Source organism: Pseudorca crassidens, chromosome 6 (assembly GCF_039906515.1).
Source record: "Pseudorca crassidens isolate mPseCra1 chromosome 6, mPseCra1.hap1, whole genome shotgun sequence".
NCBI lineage: Eukaryota > Metazoa > Chordata > Mammalia > Artiodactyla > Delphinidae > Pseudorca > Pseudorca crassidens.
In genome coordinates, this window is record NC_090301.1 from 73787611 (window position 1) to 73806839 (window position 19229).

General features: G+C 39.1%; 1 protein-coding gene across 1 annotated transcript in view; it reads right to left on the reverse strand.

Annotated features, from left to right (window-relative positions):
* Positions 1 to 19229, reverse strand: part of GALNT5 (polypeptide N-acetylgalactosaminyltransferase 5) — a 42839-nt gene that overhangs the window by 6983 nt on the left and 16627 nt on the right. The window contains exons 4-9 of the mRNA XM_067741876.1: positions 14251 to 14386; positions 13513 to 13632; positions 11956 to 12073; positions 10629 to 10952; positions 5587 to 5667; positions 2622 to 2783 (exon numbers count right to left, since the gene is read on the reverse strand). Of these exons, the coding sequence (XP_067597977.1) occupies positions 2622 to 2783; positions 5587 to 5667; positions 10629 to 10952; positions 11956 to 12073; positions 13513 to 13632; positions 14251 to 14386 (941 nt within the window). The remainder of the gene's footprint in view (positions 1 to 2621; positions 2784 to 5586; positions 5668 to 10628; positions 10953 to 11955; positions 12074 to 13512; positions 13633 to 14250; positions 14387 to 19229) is intronic.

Here is a 19229-nt window from a genome sequence, read left to right on the forward strand (position 1 = left end):
TAAATAACTTGTCCCCAACAAAAAACACAATGTGGAAACCGGTATTGGAGGGGCATTCTATATCCAAATCCTAGACGCCACCTGTGAGACTTTTCCTTTTAGGTGGCCACAGTTCACAGCATTTGAGGAGGGCTGACCTAGAGGACACCTTTTAAATGCAGATTCAGAAATGTATAATTTTAATAGCTCACTGGTATCCGGGGTCAAACTCACTGTCACCCTTCCGCCTTCCATGAAGCTCTCAATGCCTAATGCTTTCTAAAAGAAGAGACATGTTCCTGTTATTCATAGTCTTATTCTCCATTTCTTTTGTTTTTTAAGACTTATACATCTTGGGGGACCTAGGAGGTTTAGTATGAAAACTACCAAAATACTGAAAAAAGAAGAAAGATAATTGTCAAGATACTCATTTCCATGACATCTAGCGTCGTGAAAAGGGGAACCCAAGGCAGAAGGCAGCTATGTAACATGTTACAAAGTCATAGGCACAAACAAGGTAGGGGAACAGCTTTCTAATTTTTGCCAGCTTAATTTAATTACCTTATTTACAAATTGGCTTACCATTAAGGAGACCAGTGTTGGGCCTATACAAAAATCAGCGAATAAAGGCTTAAGTTCTCAGTGGGCCCAATCCAGTTTATAAGTAAGCCCTATGTAATTTAAGGACGGTCAGCTCCTAAATATTTTCTCACCAGCCTAATACCTTTTCTGATAACAGATTCACTTCTGAAGATGAGAAATGTATTCTTTTTATCATTCGCAATCTCAATCTTTCCCCCTCTCTCTCTCCCTCTTTCCCTCCCTCCCTCCCTCCCTCCCTCCCTGCGTATCTATCTATCTAATCTATCTATCTATCTATCCATCTACCTATCTCTCTCTCTCCCTCTCTCTCTCTATCGCTCCTCTTTGCCACAGGGTTAAGAAAGCAGAAGGTAAAATGTAATTTATTCAATATGTGTTTACAGATTTTCTTAACACTCTGCAACGTGAAATTAGCAGCTCACACACTGGTAATTCCTAATTTTTCTGAATAACTCGATAATAACCATCATCACTAAAAAGAAAAAAATATTGTCCAGAAGGAACTGAAATATAACAGGGATGATCTATAGAAAGAAAGATTGGAGGAGGTGTTGCTTAGGTCCTAATTTTGATCCTGAGCAGGAAGAAAAATGTCATGAAGAGAACAGTCACTGGCTGTGACATCAAAAAGAATGGAGGCGCTCCAAAGAAAAAAGTGTGCTTACTTTGGGGTTCATCCCTGAGCAAAATGATGGTCTCGCATACTCAATGCATTCAGTGGATTTGGTGGCTACCTGCTAGTGAGATAGCAGAAAATTTGAGAAGGCAGGCTTGAAATTATTCCTGCCACTCCAAGATCTTACACCAAAGCTTATGACTTTGTGTCCTATTAAAATATAATTGGGGAAAACAGAAGACTTTGAGAGTGAATAGGATAGAGCACAGATGTTCTGGTAAATATTCACAACTGGACCTCTGGTAAAACATCCCCGATTTGTAGTGTGAAATAAAATTCATATTTATGGCAAGACAAGAAAAATTTAAACATAAAAATTCTTCTCTGCCCTTTGGCCTCCCCTCTCCCCCATCTATGCATTGTGTCTCCGCATTATGCATTGACTGAACTTCCCCCATCAGCAGGAATACCTGCTCAACCATAAACAACAACATTCTTCTAGCATCAACAACTTCTTAAAAGAGAACAGTCCTTCCTGATCTTGTGAAGGGTCACATGACCCACCACGATGGCACTTAAATCTGGATTGTGTAAATTGTCAATAATTCGTTATTTAATGTGCAACCCTGTGTCTCAAAAAATTTATATAAACTGAGTCTTGACTTCTAACAGGCAGAACAGTTCTCAGAGCTTTCTGAGATGCTCTTTCCGGGTTATAATCCTCAAATTTGGCTCAAATAAAATTTTCCAATTCTTTCTTAGATCGACTGGTTAATTTTTTGTCAACAGTAGCATGGGTATAAATACTTGCATCACGGCTGGTTTCAAGTTACCCATGTGACATTGCTGAATGTGAAGTTGGCAAGAGCTGTGCACAGCCAGCTCCCCCAGGCTGGTTGGAGTTGGCTCCAGCACCCGCTCAGAGCCTAGGCCTCTGGGAACCAGAGGGCATGAGAAAGTCTCTCTACACGGAAAGGAGGCAGGATGCGGAACCAGGTTCACACTAAGTGCAGGGCTTGTGGGAAGCACACTGCTTCTCACTTTTCCCATATCCTGTCCCTGTAAACTTTCCTGGTAACCAGTGAGAACCAATTCTAGTCTATACCTTTCTTCTGGCATTATTAGTTGACTGAAGCAAATGACTTTTAGAAACAAAGATGACAATAGCAATTTAACCAAAAGAACCTGGTGACTGTTCTATTTAAAATAACTGATTTGAAATAAATTTTGTGAAAAGAATAAAAAAGGACTCGACAATTTATAGAAAATATCTGTTTATCTCTCTGTATGAACTTTCACACTGTCTCTATTGTCCCAAACACATTTAAGGCTTCTGATTGAGAAAGCTGACAATGAGGGTTTTATGTCCCATTTAATTGAAAGCTGGATTTGTGGTAAGCAACAGGTGCAAATATTCTCTTACCAGTTCTGGATGAAAGACGGATGTTGATTTATGCAGCCATTTTAGCCCTTTGTTTCTGTTATCACAAGGGTGCAGCCTCAGGGCTCCGTTATCAGGGAAGGGAGCTAAGCACCATTCTCCTTGTTTAATAAGCCTTAACCAGGTGTAATTAAATTGTTGAAGCTGTAGGTGAAATGAATAAGAAGGTGACTTCCAATGGCACACACAAGTAGCAGCTTTGTCAAACGTTTTTGTTAGCAATGCTTAAGAATATAGGCACTCTAGTCAGATGTTCTGTGTTCAAATCCTGGTGTTGTCATTTTCAATTCTGACCATGTGGGCATATTATTTACCCTGTCTAATCTCATTTTTATCATTTTTAAGTTGGATAGCTATAGTGTCTATCTCAAAACCTTGGGGTAATGACTCTCAAGTGTTGAGCACACAGTAAGGCCTCAATAAGTGTTAGTTGCAATAATAAAAAGTATTTAGTACAATTAGTATGTATCTGCGAATGGATGTCATTTTAGGTGTTCTGAATGCCAGACTACCTTGGTGCTTGAAGTATTGGAACATTCAAACCACCACATAATTTAGGCCCCTGGCCATTGGGGCTACAGGGAGATCCAAGTCACAGTCCTAAATTACTTTGATGGGAATTATTATGTTTCTTTTTTTTAAGACTAGACATTTGGACTCCTAGAGGCTTTGTTCTATTATAGGAAAGGTTAAAAATCTTTCTTTGCTGGTAGCATAAGGAATCACCAGTTTGCTACTGCGTCAGCATCCCCCAGTTCACAGGAATGGCTCTTGGAGATGTCCAGTTTTGGGGAGTCGCCAACTGTATGTCTAAAATAAATACTGTTTTAGGTAATGGAAGGATGTTTTAAATTTTATAATAATTTTTATAATTTTTATAAATATTTCTCTCCAGTTTTCTTACAACCTAGTACTGTCTGCCTGGTCAATATACTCTAAATGTCTAGGTATGTGGGAAATTTGTTGTTTTGCACCAATGTAAACATATTTTAAGAAAATAGACTGCTGGTAAAATCTATCTAAATACTTTTATCTAGTGAATCATTTGTAATGTAATTGAGATTTAACTTAGATTATCAAGTATGTTATTGTATTAGAACTCTCCATTCAAAGGGTAGTACCTGGACCAAAATTAGCATCTCCTGGGAGCTACTTAGAAACGCTGAATCTCACTCCCCACTATGGACTTATTAAATCAGAATCTGCATTGTAACAAACTCCCCAGGTGATTTGAGCACACGTTAAATTTGAGAAGCACGAACATGTCATAATACAAGGATTTATGTGGCTACTAGGAGAAGCTAACTCTTACCTTGAAAAGGGACATTTCAACTGGTAGAAAAGTTAATAACTAAGGAGACATTTTAAGTAAGGTGACGGATAGGGCTTGATGGTTCAGTCCTAGGGTTTTATTCCTTTTGAGCTTTTTTGGATGAATGCTACAGTCACTGGCTTAATATTAAGCCTCATTAATTCTGCTAAAAATAAGTTAACTTCCTCCATGTTCCTTTACTTTTTATTACTCAAACCAACCAAAAGAAGCAGAAGCTAAAAATGAGTAACAAGACAAAAAGGAAGATGGGCGTTTGTGAAAAGCAGGGGCTCCATGATTCATACTTTTTGTCTCTTGGATCCCTTCGAGAGACTTAGTGGTTATTGAGAACTTGGGTTTTCAGATAAAATACTGGTTAATCAGACACAGAAAGTCACTATAATGATGAGTCTTGAAGGATTGCATTAGTTAATATTTTACTTTCATATAATTTGGACTGATTATGGTTTTGTTTTACAATTTACTACTTTATTTCCTCTTTGAATTGTTAATACGTGAAAATTACCTCTTTCAATTGATTTTTGACACTTTTCTCTTTCCTCTGTCTCCTCTTTCCTAATTAAGAACGAATTCCATTAGCTTCAAGTTTACAATCCATAGCTGAATTAGAGCAGCTTTGAATTAAGAGGTAGAGATGGGATGTGCTTGAAAATACAAGCAATACCTCTAAGTCAAAGCAAAGGAGTAAGTCTTGGCAAGCCTAGATTCTCATCACAAAAAATTTCTCTATCAAAGAATTTACCTGCAATTTTAGGGGGTGAGTTCAACTCCGGAATGTATGTTCCTGTGAGTCCTATTTGGTACCCAAACTGATAACTGTCCCCACAGAATGAGTTGTTAGGAAACGTATGTTGGAGAGGGAGGTGCTATCACTCAGAGCTCACCTCCAGCCCTGAAGAGTCCTTGCTCTGTTCTCCCTGGCCCTACTCCCTCCCCTAAATATTGTGCTCTGAGTTTGTTGAAATTTTGCTTAGAGTTTTCCACCATGGATCATGAATTGTGCAATTTGTATTACTCCCTTAAGATGTAGGATAATGTGTGTGTGGGGGGGGGGGGTGGAATCAGAGAGTAAAATTGCTCCCGTAGATTAATTATTTAAAAATATGTACCATCTTTATTTTCTTTATCATTTTGTCTTTATACGTAATGAGTTACTTTTCTCATTTTTGTCTTTATTACTATAGCAGTGAAAATTTGTGGAGCAGCAAATGTTAGATATTCTTTTACAGGCTTCACATGTGTTATCTAATTCTATCCTCACACCAGCTCTGGAATAGGCACTATTATCACTGTCATTTACCTAAGGGTTAAGAAATTTGCAGTTGACACGTTTTTTACAAGTGATGGAACCAGAACTGGGTCCCCGGTGGGTTGACTACAGTATCAACTACAGTTGACCTTTATTCCCTCAGTCACTGTCTTCTACATTTAGAAGTGGACCCTGTTGTCACCAACCCTATCATTACACAGAAATGTAGAAACTAATTACTGTTTCTGTAGGCGAAAATGAATTTCCCAAGTGAATGATGAATGTCATACCCTGCACCTATCAACTACACCTGCACCTACTATCAACTGTACCTACCATGAGAGAAAAAACCCAGCTCAGCATACCTTGCTGCTCCCATCACAGTCTTCCAGAATGGCTGTGGTGTTTTTGATGGAAATGCATTTACCCAAGGCCTCATTAATAAGCTAGGAAGCAAAATATAAAACATGCGTTAAGAAAAGATATTTTAAAGTACAACAAGACATTCAGAAAACATAGAACATAAAACTATAATAGGGTTAAAAGATAGTTAAGTTAATAGCATTACTTAGCACTATACAATTTTATTGGTTGCTGTCTCTAACAGAGACATAAGGTAATCTTGCTAAAGTACAGCTTCAATCTGTCAATTTAGGCCTGTGATTCAGCCACAGAGCCAACAGAGGCTCTTAATTAACCCTTGCCTGGAATGCTGAATAGGAAAGGAGAAAAAGGTGGCATGAAAAGTAGTTATTTTCTTGTCTCAAGTTTGTCTGATGCATATATTAAAAGTCAGTGCACATACTTGCAATTTAATCAAACCAGCGGTTATGGGCTCTGTTCCCTGGCTGACCCCTCCAAGCTATGCGACTGCTTAGGCACTGAATCATAGATAAATTGAGTCCTTCAAAAACAGCAGATGCCAGCTGACTCCTGGTCGGAATCTTCCTAATGACTCAGGCAAGCTACAATTCATTACAGGAAAGTCACGCAAGTTAATACACAGCAAAGCTTAAAGGCATTTTCTGGCAGGCCCCCAGGTTTTTAATGGATTTCTAAGGTCCAGTATGGAGGCAGCTTTCTATAAGTCACCATTTAATGTGGAAAAATATTGATTCCCTCGCTCCCTTTGACGTTCTGGGCAGGTCTAACGAGATGGTGGGTTAATAGCACAATTTGCGGGCTTTCCTGGGGGCTTCCCTGGTGGCGTAGTGGTTGGGAGTACGCCTGCCGATGCAGGGGACACGGGTTCGTGCCCCGGTCTGGGAAGATCCCACATGCCGTGGAGGGCTGGGCCCGTGAGCCATGGCCGCTGAGCCTGCGCGTCCGGAGCCTATGCTCCGCAACGGGAGAAGCCACAACAGTGAGAGGCCCGCATACCGCAAAAAAAAAAAAAAAAAAGAAAGAAAGAAAGAAAAAAAGCACAATTTGGACTTAGATATCTAGAAGAGCTGTGGAGAGCTAAGTGTCTACACAGGAAAGCCCCCTGTGCTGGGAAGTGGGGAAGTCTTTGTTGCCAGGGACTCTATTTGTGTCCTTTTTGTTCCAGGGCGCCTAACAAAGGGCTCTAACCCTGGAGCGCTGTAGGACGCAGGCTATGTAGCTCACAGAGTTGACAGACTTCATAACGCAGTGCTCAGTGGGTTGGTTCTCACTTTTACATGCATAACTTTTCTTGTGAGAAAGTTAAGGGGCATCTTTAGGGTCCAGAAAGTGCAGAATAAAATGTAAAAACAAGAGGGAAAATTGCAAATGCTGGCAAGCAGGGGACCAATAGTGAGCATGGATAAGCCAGAGCTGGAATTGAGGTCGTCCGCACATGATGGGAAGCTAAAAAGTTAGACCCTCAGTGGAATGGTGTACTGGGAAAAAACAATTTACCCATTAGCACAGGGGGACAAATGGGAAGCTAGGTTCTTCCATGGGAATCTGAAACCTTACATCAACCTTCATTTTGGTTTGAGATGCCCACTTACACCACTAGCATTGGCTAGGAACACTGATAGAACCCTCAAAGCACAAAAATAAACATAAAAATCTACCAGTTTTGTTACCTCTGGGGTGACTGGCAAGCAAAACATTTCTAGAAGAACAGAATCTCCATCAGAAATCCTCAAAGGAAGCTCTATTCACAATTTAAATCGTGACTAGACAATGACAAGTTTGGGAGGAGACAACCCATCATTAGTAAGTGGGAGCAGTCAGAACCTACAGAAGGAATCCACCACCATGAACTTCAGAGAAAGGGTTAATAAATAGAAGTGCACAGAGGTAGAATACTCCTGGAGTTGAAAGAAAGGAAATGCTGTCCCAATTGCTCTCTGGATCTTAACAGAAATAAATATAAACTCCTGTACTTGTAGATTATGCAGAAAATATCTTATCTTCAAATGAATTTGGAAAACTCTGGCTTCAGTACAGCTGAACAGGTTGCCTTACTCCAGAACTTCTCAGAACCTTCGGTACTGAGTGCAGGTTAATGTTTAGCTCGTGGCTCTGAAAGGCAATGTGGTACGAGAGTTTGCCAAATACATTTGACCATGGAATCCTATTTCTGACTGCACAACTAATAACTTTGCTCAGAACAGTGTTTGGGATCGCCTGGTTTAACTGATTTCTTTGTATTTATTTCTCACAATCCCTTCTTCCAAGCACTGAAAGGCTTAGAAAGAGAGAAAACTTTTCTATCCCTTGTCTCCCCTCTCCCACTTCATATGAAGATCTGTTTCCCTTCCCTTCTTTTGGAAATTACTGGAGAAACTGCTTTCCTTCATATAGGAATGGTCTATGAAGTGCTAAGGAATTGTTATTCTTTATCTCATTGTGAATAGTTTTGAAAACTGGTTTTTAACTTTTGATTTTTTAAAAATTATATCCATGCTTTTATTGTAAACCATGTCAATCTTTTTTTTTAAATTAGGAAGTACACAAGTTTTAAATTATCCATTTTGAATTATTTCATTTCCAATTTAGGAGGTGGGAGTTCCCTATGGTTTATCTCAGAGTTGTTAAACACTAGGCTAGAAGCTGTTTGCTGAGTTTTATCCAACATAAATACAAATTATTGGTGAGGTTCTTTTACTTTATTATTTTCAAATATTTTTGGTTCAGTGAGAAAAGATTTGTTCTTATTTTTAAAAAGTCAAACTTTCCTCAGTGTGTAGGTTTAAAGAAGGGAAAAATATGGAGCAAGTAAAAAAAAGCTGTGGATTTTATTTTCTTGGAACTTTACATGATTATCTATCCAAAATAATGGTCTAGTTAATCTTACTCTGAATTGCCTGGAGAAAGGTTTTTTGTTTGTTTGTTTGTTTGTTTTAATAGTAATAATACTCCCTACTGGTTGCTTCAGAAGGGAGCAAATGTCATTTTATTAAAATTTGTCTAAGGAAGGCAGCAAATAGGGAGGAAAATAGAAAGAATTTGTTAAAACCATTTAAAAAATATTTTCCACATTTTGTTGTATTAAAACTCAGGCATCAGCATAAGGCTGTTTCATTAGGAGAGCTCTTCAAAAATTTCAAGGGAACTATTATACAAGCTAGCCTCAAAGAGGAGCAAAAGATAGTTTTTTAGTTCCCTCTGGTGGTTAAAGTTCAGTAATGCTCTTGCTGAGATTCTGTGTTGTTAGGACAGGAAAAAATTACTACGGTGATAATTTCTTTTTATTTTATCCTGCTCAGGAAATAGAGTCTTAAAAATGTAAATTTATTTTACAAGCATATTATTTGAACAGTGTATTAACCCAGGTTATTCTTGCTAATGAGTTATCTAAGATAAAATATCAGGTTGAACCATCTGAAGTAGCGACTATTGCATTTTGACCTACAAAGGTGGCAATTATGTCATACACAAACAGATTACATATACTTATTTGTCAGTTGAATTTTATAAAAGCAGAACAAATTCTCAGACTGGTTTCCTCTCTTTCTCACTTTTCTGGGATCTCCTTTATATCATCAAGGGGAATGGCTTTACTAAGTGTCCTTGTCATCAGGAGATTTCCTAGGCAGAGAAAAACTGGGTTTGTACAATCCACTTTCTAGGGAGAACTAAAAAATATGACCTAAAAAAAGATTAAAAATTTGCATTACAGGAGAAGACCTCTAGGTCAAGGCTTGACTAACCATCTCTAAACCCAGTCTATGGTAAGTGTTCTCATATCTTGTCATCTTCTTCAAATTAAGCCTCGCTCCTAGAATGGTTTTGAAATGGCTTTTTTTTTTTTTTTTTTTTTGCATTACGCGGGCCTCTCACTGTTGTGGCCTCTCCCGTTGTGGAACACAGGCTCCGGACGCGCAGGCTCAGCGGCCATGGCTCACGGGCCCAGCCGCTCCGCGGCACGTGGGATCTTCCCGGACCGGGGCACGAACCCGCGTCCCCTGCATCGGCAGGCGGACTCTCAACCACTGCGCCACCAGGGAAGCCCTGAAATGGCTTTTTGTTTGTTTGTTTTCTCTCTTATTTTTTTTAGAGTTTCTCTCCTTCCTTGACTTTTCTTAGCTTTGTACTCTATCCAACCTATCAAGTTTGGCTTCTTTCCTTTTGGTATGTTACCTTGTGCCCTGGAATTTTCCCTGCTATTGTCTGACAATTTCTGTTATTTTCAATCCCTCTTTGAAATCTCTAAAATTCTAATTAAATCACGTCATGCCATTGCTTAACCCTACTCAGCAACTTCCAATTACATTCTGAAGAGAGAGAGAGAGAGAGAGAGAGAGAGAGAGAGAGAGAGAGAGAATCCTTACTCTGCCCGCAAGGACCTGTGTATGCATCTCCTTCCTCTCTCTTCACCTTCATCTGGTGCCATCCTTCCCGCCTTCGCACCCTGATAACAACATCCATCTTCTTTCCAGTTCTTGAAATCCTCAAACTTTCACCCGTCTTAGAGTTTTTGCACAAAGGGCATCCTCTGCCCACAGCTCTCTTCTTTACAGCTTGGCCAGCGCTTGGTCTTTCAGGCCTGGCCTTCAATGTCTCCACAGAGTTGACTACTCTAAGAATAATTCCTGACTTGTGGCCAGTTCCCTAAATAAAAGCTACTATATTTTTTATTTACAGTTTACTTGCTTATTTGTTTATTATCTTTCTATCCTACCCAACTTCAAGCTCCACAGAGAAGGGATCAAGTCTACTTCATTCATCACCCTACAATCCAGTTCTGAAATACCGCCTGGTTTCTTGACACTTGGTACGTGTTCGCTGAATTAATCAATGAGCATGGCCGCCTGGAAGCCTTCCTCAAGTTTACCCAATGTATGTAGTCCTCAACCATGCTTGGTCTCCTCTGCACTCATATTTGCTGTTTACTAATAATGTAATAATTCATTCTTCCCCATGCATTTTCAAAGGGGTTTTTGCATTGTCTTTTGACGAAGTCAGATTTTAAATTGCTGCTTGAACTTACCACACCACTTGCCCTCACTATGGGAGCCTTCAAGTCTGGAAAAACATTCTCCAAGTACCACTTGAAGCTTTTGCATTTTAGTTTCTTTCGAAGTTCCCGTTGCTGGGTGAGGTTTCCGACATCTAACCCTTGGTCTGTGAGGTGATCCCCATGGCCGTAGAAGAGCTCCTTGTACTCATCAAGCCAGACCTCAGCCACCCTCACCAAGTTCCGCTCCACTGTCTTCATCCGGTCTTTGGGGAAGGAATACGGATTGTCATTTCGGAATATGTGGCCCACTCGGGAACAGGGAATGATCTCAATTTCGCCACCACACATCCACACCTGGAACAATTTGATGACACACACCAATTATCCAGTGATTGCCCACAAATCATGGGCAATTAATGACAAGAAGCCACCCGGCAACTTTTTCCCCCTGTTGAAGTACTACTCTTCACTTCTGAAACCCTTTTCAACAGAAAATTAAACTCAACAGGTTTATTTAATTTTGTATATTGCTGTGGACCATTTTAGGGTTATTAAAATATATATTTTCTCTTTTCCTATCCTGTATAAATCTTGTTTTTTTCCTAAAAAAATCCTAACAGAATCCCAATGTATGAAATATGTACCATGAGTTCCTGCTTTAGTCAGATCAAGGAAAGGAATATATATTTCCTTTTTTTTTCACTGTCCCCTTCTCACATCTTGGAATGATCTGTATGACTTGTGGCCACAACTGAAGACAATTCTTCCTGATCAAGAGCTCAAAGTAATACCCCTGTTACTCTATACACCCCTCTCCATAGGAAAGCAGGTGCTTTGGATGCTCTCCACTGTGGCTGCTGCCACCGCTTTCTCAGATATGAATCAATGGCTATATAAATATCCAGAGTTATCTGAGACGTCCTAAGATGCTGTACTATCGCCTGTTGGTGGCCTTCCCTAGTGGCTCTTTTTATCCTTTTGTCACTTGTGCTCTCCAAGATGGCCCGTTACTAAATAATTCCATTATTTCTAATATATTAGAAAAACCTATGAGAGTAATTTTGTGTCGAGTATGCATCCCACAGCATTTACATTGAATGGCAGACAGTTATTTCCCCCACATTCAGATGCAGAAACCATGTTGAGAAATATGAGAGAACTCCAATAAATTTCATGAGAGTTATTGATTCTTCCGAATTCAATCTGGAATATGAAGACATTAATCCAGAGACCTTAATATTTCTGTGAAATTTCCTCCCAGAGATAGTAACATAACTGATTGTATTAGTAAAATGAAACTGTTTAAAAATGATAAACTCTTAATTGTAAAGAGAATTTGAGAAACACTTGGTGTTACCTTGAAAGAGAGCTCCATATTTTCTCCACCCCAAACATCGAGCCCAGGATCGTATGTTCCAAGTTCAAAAAAGTAATTTTTATCAATAGAAAATAATCCACCTGCCATGACGGGGCATCTACAAAAAGAAAAGTTGGCTTTTTAATCTCGCATGTCATGGGAGCTCAACTTTTAGAGTGGGTTCCCTACTAGGAGGCATTTTAGAATATTTACCAAGTATGGGGAGGTCTTGAAAGAAGTCACACATAGCATCTAAGTGACAAATTCCCTGGTTTATGTGACAGAACTTGATTAGGGTCAGCAAAGATGGGGCCTGGAACTAGGATTCTTACTTGTCATTTATGCCCTGACACAAATTCTCCAGAGATGTTATTTTTAATAACAGTTATTTAGTGCTGTTTAAGGAAGACCCAGCAGGCACTGCTGTAAGTGTTATATATGTATTAACTCAGGCCTCACAAAAATCCTGTATGTAACACTAAGAAACTACAACTCAGAAAAGGTAACAAAGTTTCCTCAGGTCACAGACTGGTAGGCTGTACATCTGGGGTTCAAATTTGGGTGGTCTGGCTTGACTCTATGATTTCTCCCCCGCTATACTGCCTCAACTGTACACAAACTATACTGACAGCTTGTTATGTGGCAAACACTTTTTAAAGCACTTTATATATAGTATTATCTGATTTAATTCTCAAAACAATCCGAGGTAGCTACTTCTGTTAGTCTTAAAGTAAAAATGAGGAAACAGAGACTCAAAGAGGATAAGAAACTTTTTAAAAGTCACCACTAGTACCTAGTAGAGTTCAGATTTAAACCCAAAGGGTCTGACTCCAGAGCCTTCACTGCTGTTATTGGTCATGGGGAACAGAAACTACATTTGAGTCAGCAGTTAGACAAGGCAGTCATCACTTCCCATGGTGGTCACCAAGGGCTCCCCCTGCTCTGCCTGAGGCTGGCTGAGTGCTCATCCTGCAGGTCTAGACTTTGGGGGAAGTGTTAGGAAGCTCCCACCACTTTGGCTTCAGGTCTAAGCTGTGTTCTTCAATCCAGTTTCTCCAGCAATAAAGCCCCAATTATAATTCACATCCAGCTTCTGTGTCTATTTCTCAATTTATTCACAGAATTTTGCACCCTTCCCATAGAAAGTACAGGATTAGACTCAAAAAGAATTAGAATGATCTCTCTATTACTATTATTTACTCTTAATTTTTACTCATGTTGACTTTAATATTATGTGTGTTTATATAGCATTTATGCAGCACATTTAAGTGGCTTATATTTCTTAGTTTGCAAATCCCAGAGAACAGGAGTAGTGTTTGTGAATTTCCCTGGTTCAGGGCTGGATAGGGTGCAATAGCCCACTGAAAAGGTGAGTTTTGGTTGTGGGAAACTAACTTCTCAGGAAAACATTGTTTGCTTTTGGTCATTTATTGGCTAGAACTGTAATTCTTGGTGTTCTATAGACTGACAGCATATACTTGTTTTGTGGAATTGCTTCCTATGCCTTTATAAAAAAGATATATGACTCCTTCCTAATCTTAAGTTTCACACACTTACCTTATTATATCAGTTTCTTTAATTTTGTGTTTTGCAACAACGTCTGGAGGAATTGTTCTCCAACCAAAGTTCATTGGCCACACAAAGATGCCTCTTTGAAAGTTGTCCACTGTCATGTAACTAGTCCAGGAAAAAAACCAAAGTGCTACCTGAGATCATACACATACACTTAACCAACCCGACATCATGTCTTGTGCAAGTGAATGAAACAAGTGCCTATGCAGATGATTTTAGATCATCACAAACTTTTTAACAACGTTTCAATAAAATGTATGAGTAAAATTTGCATCAGTGACTAACTGGCTGGATTGCTCACTTTTAACTTACACTTCTCTTTTAATAATGTTCCGGCCATTTTTGAGGAAAAAAAACCCACTTAGGAATATATATGTGTATGTGTACATATATATATATGTATACATACAGATACCACAAAAAGAAAAACTAATCTTAAGGAAAATAAATATTTGGGGGTTCAGCTGAATAGAAAGAGGAAAGACCTGGACGATGAGTATTAGTATTTATTAGCATTAAGGGTTAAGAATTTGTAATAATCAAATAAACAATTGGATTGATCAGCTTTCATCTCAAGATATCTATCATGTATTTCCATTTATTTAAACAGATAAATTGTGTATTACTTAGATTTGCAAAAATGTACATATTAGGAGTATGACCAGTACTTTCTGCTGCTGGTTAAAACTCACTTAAGTATCTTGTGGAATATGACAATATTACCTCATATCCTTATCATTGATGACTTCAATTACTGGACAGGCTACTTTCTTTCTACTTAAATAAACTCTTTCCAGAAGAGGTTCCAACCAACCAACGTTACATTCCACGTGAGAATCTAAGAATGTCAACACGTCACCTACAGAGCCAGAAAAAGAACAATTATTTGAAAATGCAATACACTGAATGTGTGTACGTCACGTTCAAAGGTCCTGGGGACTGATCCAGAAATGTGGTTGTAAAGGCAGTAGTCTTTTCTTCTCACTGAATTTCTTCCTTGTCTCTCTAATTTCATTCCATAATGACATAAAAGAAATTTTGTTTCTAGCAGTCCCTTGGAGCAAGCATTATTTATGTTTGGAAAAAATTGATCAGCCACTTAGAATGCGGAGCCAAGGTTCTGAAGGGAATATTTAGTATTAAAGTTAGTTGATTTTGTCCCTTCTAAGGAGGGTGGGTCCCATTAACTCTGGGGTAGAGGACTGGGACTTTGTTTTGCAGAAGACAAGGAAGAGTTTGAGATTCCAGGTTTGGCCTTAGGAATGATGAAGAGGACAAATCGCTCCACATTATAGGAGTGAAAAGGAATTAAAGTGGGGGAACTAGTAAGACTAGGAGGTAGTTTTAAAAGGCTTACGGAGGGGGGAATGGGGAGTTGTTTAATGGGTATAGAGTTTTAGTTTCATGAGATGAAAAGAGTGCTGGAGATTGGGTGCCCAACAGTGTGAATGTACTTCACAGTGAACTGTACATTTGAAAAATTGTCTGTCCTTGTTGAGCACAGACCCCCACTTATACTTAGGTGACCAACTTAGGATACTGCTGCTAGCACCAATTAGTGATGGAGATTGTGCTTAGAGTTCCTTGATGAATGTGGACCTGCTGCCCATTTAATTTTACAGAATGATTTATAAGTGATGGTGAGGAAATCATGTGTCTTCCCTGCAGCAGGAACAAGTTGTAGAAATTTACAGAAAGATTGTTGCTCTTCAGGAGACCTGAGAGTTGGCCAGAAGTTAGATGTCACTTGTTCTCCACACACTAAAAGTTAGTCAGAGAGTTACACTTTTGCCTTATTATTTTGTAAAAGACTCTTTCAGACTCTCAGAGAGCCTGACATTACTCTGAGACCAAATGTGGCTAACTCGACTTCTGTTTCTGCATGTCCTTGGATATCTGATCCCAACCTTGCCTGTGGCTTCTCTTCCCTCCTCTCTGAATCCTAAAGGGTAAGTCTTTAGGAAGCAGTAGCTGTCAAGGCCTGTCAGATTCTGGATTCAGAGTCTTACCTTCGATCTCTTTGTTTGGTCAGGCATTCTAGAGAAGATTTCTACACTGGTATCTTTGCTGATCTCTGATTATAGAGACTCTTCAAATCCACCGCAGGCTGCTGCCTATGCTCTACTTGTGAGGTCAGGGGAATGCCTGGGAGAGTTTGGGAGGACTCACTAGGCTGGCCAGCCCTGCTCAGTGCCATCCTTGAATGGTCCCTGAATTACATCCTTGACAAAATCTGGTACAGGACCTCCTGAGTTCCCTTAAACTCTCCACAGGGTTCAGGTGCATTTCAGGGCAGTTGGATTTATCTTTAGATGAGGCTGTTATTAACCCCATCAAACAGACATTTCTGCTTCTTTCTAAACTCAGACATCAGCCCTCCACTAATGCTGCTCAAAGTATGGGCCATAGACACTGCCATCTATAGGGAAATAGGGACAGAAATTGAGAACAAATGTTTTGAAACTTTATAGCAGTTTGCCAGAGTAATTGGTTAATTTATTGTCTATTTCATATACATGTGTGTTATATATACACACACACATATATAATTATGTATATATCTGTATGTGTGTATGTATATATAATTGTGTATATAGCTATTTTTCCCATTTCTTTTTTAGGTAATTCATTTTTATTATCATTTATAAAGGTGTCCACAAAAAATGGAAATGAAGAGAAGTCCTCCTGTGATAGTTTGGGAAGTCACTCTCTGCTGCATAGTGGCAAGCAGTTAAGATGCACCTCGCTGAAGTTTTTCAGAGTTGTGCCCCCTTAGTGAGTCATTAAAACAATTTATTGAGATTGGCCAGAATCTAAAAAAATAAATAAAACAGAAAAGCAGATATTAGAATCGTCATGCACTTCTTAACATGGGTCACGGTCAAAAGAGTTTGAAAGTTACTAAACTAAGGCTGAGCTAATGTGTTCAAGGGTGTTAATGAATGGCTGAGAAACAAATTTACAATTTTACATTTGGATTTACTAAATTCAAGGAAATCATTTTATGGTGTAACTATAAGTTATTGAGACGGCCAATGGCAATAACTTTGATCAAGTTCATTGCACCCCTTCTGAAGGTGGCCTCTCATACCGTCTAACAATTTGGGCTGTTCTGGAGATCATTACCAGCAGGTCTTGTACTCCAGGCAGGCAGAGAGACAGTTTTTATAAGCAGCACAGTTTTGGTCCTGTATTCATCAGCTTTCTCTATATGGATGTGTAATTTTCATCTCAAACTGAGATGGACAAAATCAGAGCTCAGTTGCAATCCCAAACCTGTGCCTCTGGTCATAGCCCCACCATCAACCAACTTGTTCAGATTCCAATCCGAGGGGTTTTTTTGACTCCTCATATTAACACTCTCTTCACATCTTACCTGATGGCAAGTCCTGCAGGCTCTGTGTCCACAGTAATTCTAAATCTGACCACTTCCTCTATCTGCCCTGGTACATTTCTGGTACCTGGACAACTACAGTAGCCTCCTAACTAGTCTCCCTACATCCTCTCTGACTTCCCTAATGTCTATTCTCTACAAAATGGGCAGAATGAACTTTTAAGATGTAAGTCAGACAATTTTATTCTCCTTTTTAATGTCCTTCATTGACTTCACATTATACCAAGAATATCGCCTGCATTTCTTGAGTGACTCAGAAAACTTTACAGAAGACAGCCTTTGCCTTTCTCCCCCAATGCATCTCTTACCACTCCCTCCATGGTCAGCACCCATCGGCCATAATAAACTTCTTTCTTTAATTTGAATATGCAGAGCTTGTTTCTGCATTGAGACATTTGCATTTCTTGTTCCTTTTGCTTGGGAATGTTCATCACACAGATCTCAGCTCAAAAGTTATCCACTTGGACTATTTCTTGACTATTTTATTTTTGTATCATTTGTGGATAATGACTTTCCAAAGGAAATCAAATGGAGAATTTCATTAAATTTTTCCAAATGCAGTCCATAATTAAGAATCTTAGCTGTCACCACAATGCCCGTTTTGGTGTGATGTGCTTGTTGTCAATTTAAGACTTCCATTACAGAGAGAAGAAATTTGTTAGCAAACCAATGGGATAAGAAAAGTTCCAAATCTGGGGTCTAGTTGCAAGACAGTGAAACTCTGGTGAGCAGATAATTCGGCTTCAGACAATGCTTGAATCCAAGCTGGTGGAGGTCTGCAATGCTATGGCTTACAGGGGCAGAGTGGTGGCTAAATGTCTAGAAGCAACAAAATGTAGTAGAAACAAGTGTAGGTTCTAAAGCCAAGGTTTCTGGGTTCTAATCCTGGCTCTACCACTTACTAGCTGGGAGAACTTGTCATAACTTCAGTGTGCCTCCTTATTCTCATCTATAAGATGAGGGAAATGATTGTATCTACTTCATAGAGTTACTGTAAGGATTAAATCAATTAATATAGAAAGTGTGTAGAATGGTACCTAGTACATAAGGTCAACTATTATTATGGGGTACAAGTGCATCCAGAGAGGATGTGAAAATGAACCAAAATGTTTGATGCTATTTTTAGAATACTTATGGAGAGAAAAGATATACCTTCTCCCCCATTCACCCACTAATACCCACACACTAAAAAGAGGTGAGGAAAAGAAGGCATGTTACTCTTTGGGAAGAGAGGGCAATTGGAGGAGCAGACAAAAGTCAGGAGAGAGATAATTAATTCTGAAGTTCTCAAAACCGATGGGGTCAGGTCAAAAAGTCACAGGCTTAAAGGGGTGCCTAGTGGTCAAATTTGGGATGATTTGAGCACACACACACAAATATGAATACTAATACTAATGCTGATAATATACACATTGACTTTTTCAAGGCATAAATCCATAGTGAAGTGGGCATAACAGGGGGTTAGAAAGGAGGAAGAGAAAGAGAGAGAGAGGGGAGAGAGAGGCAAAGAGAAAAAGAAAAAGAGAGATGTCTTCTTTACAAGTTGAATGCCAGCTCTAAAAGAAGAAGGAATGAGAGATTTAGAAAAACAGTTTTGCAGTCCTCAGTGTAATAATTGATTCAAGCAATGATCATCAATGGCTGCTAGATTATTGGATAAAATGTTGTGAGGGCAGACTTAGAGAATGAACTTATAGTTACCAGAGGGGGAAGGGTGGTGGGGAGGGATAGACTGGGAGCTTGGAATTGACATGTACACATTGTTAAACTTAAAATAAAATGCCTTTCCATAAGAAATTTTAAAATATAAGAAAGAATGCTAGCAGTGAAAAAAAAATGTTGTGAGGAAACAGAATACTCACATGGATCAAAGTATCACCCACAAATTACTTCCTACTCTGAGGAAAACTCTAGCTGTCAACATCTTAGCCAAGTGCTTAAAATTATTATCACCAACACTGGGACGACCTGCCATCGTGTCTCTTGATTTGAAGCGATAAGAAGTTCACAATTCCCATCACCTATGTAATAGAATTCTATATGGTATTCATGAAAAACATCCTGTGAGATAACAGTGAGAACATTTCCGAACATGGTCAATTGCACGAAGTAAATGGCCTGTACTCTTCAAAAAAAAACAACTCAAGGGTAAGTAAGCAATGTACGTGGACTTGTCTATTTTAGACTGAGACTAGGAAGACCAAGCAACCAAATGCAGTGCATGACACTGAATTCGATTTCTAATTTCAAAAGTGAGAAACAGTTATTAAAAAATGGGGGAGCAATGAGGAAATTTGAAAAGATCATT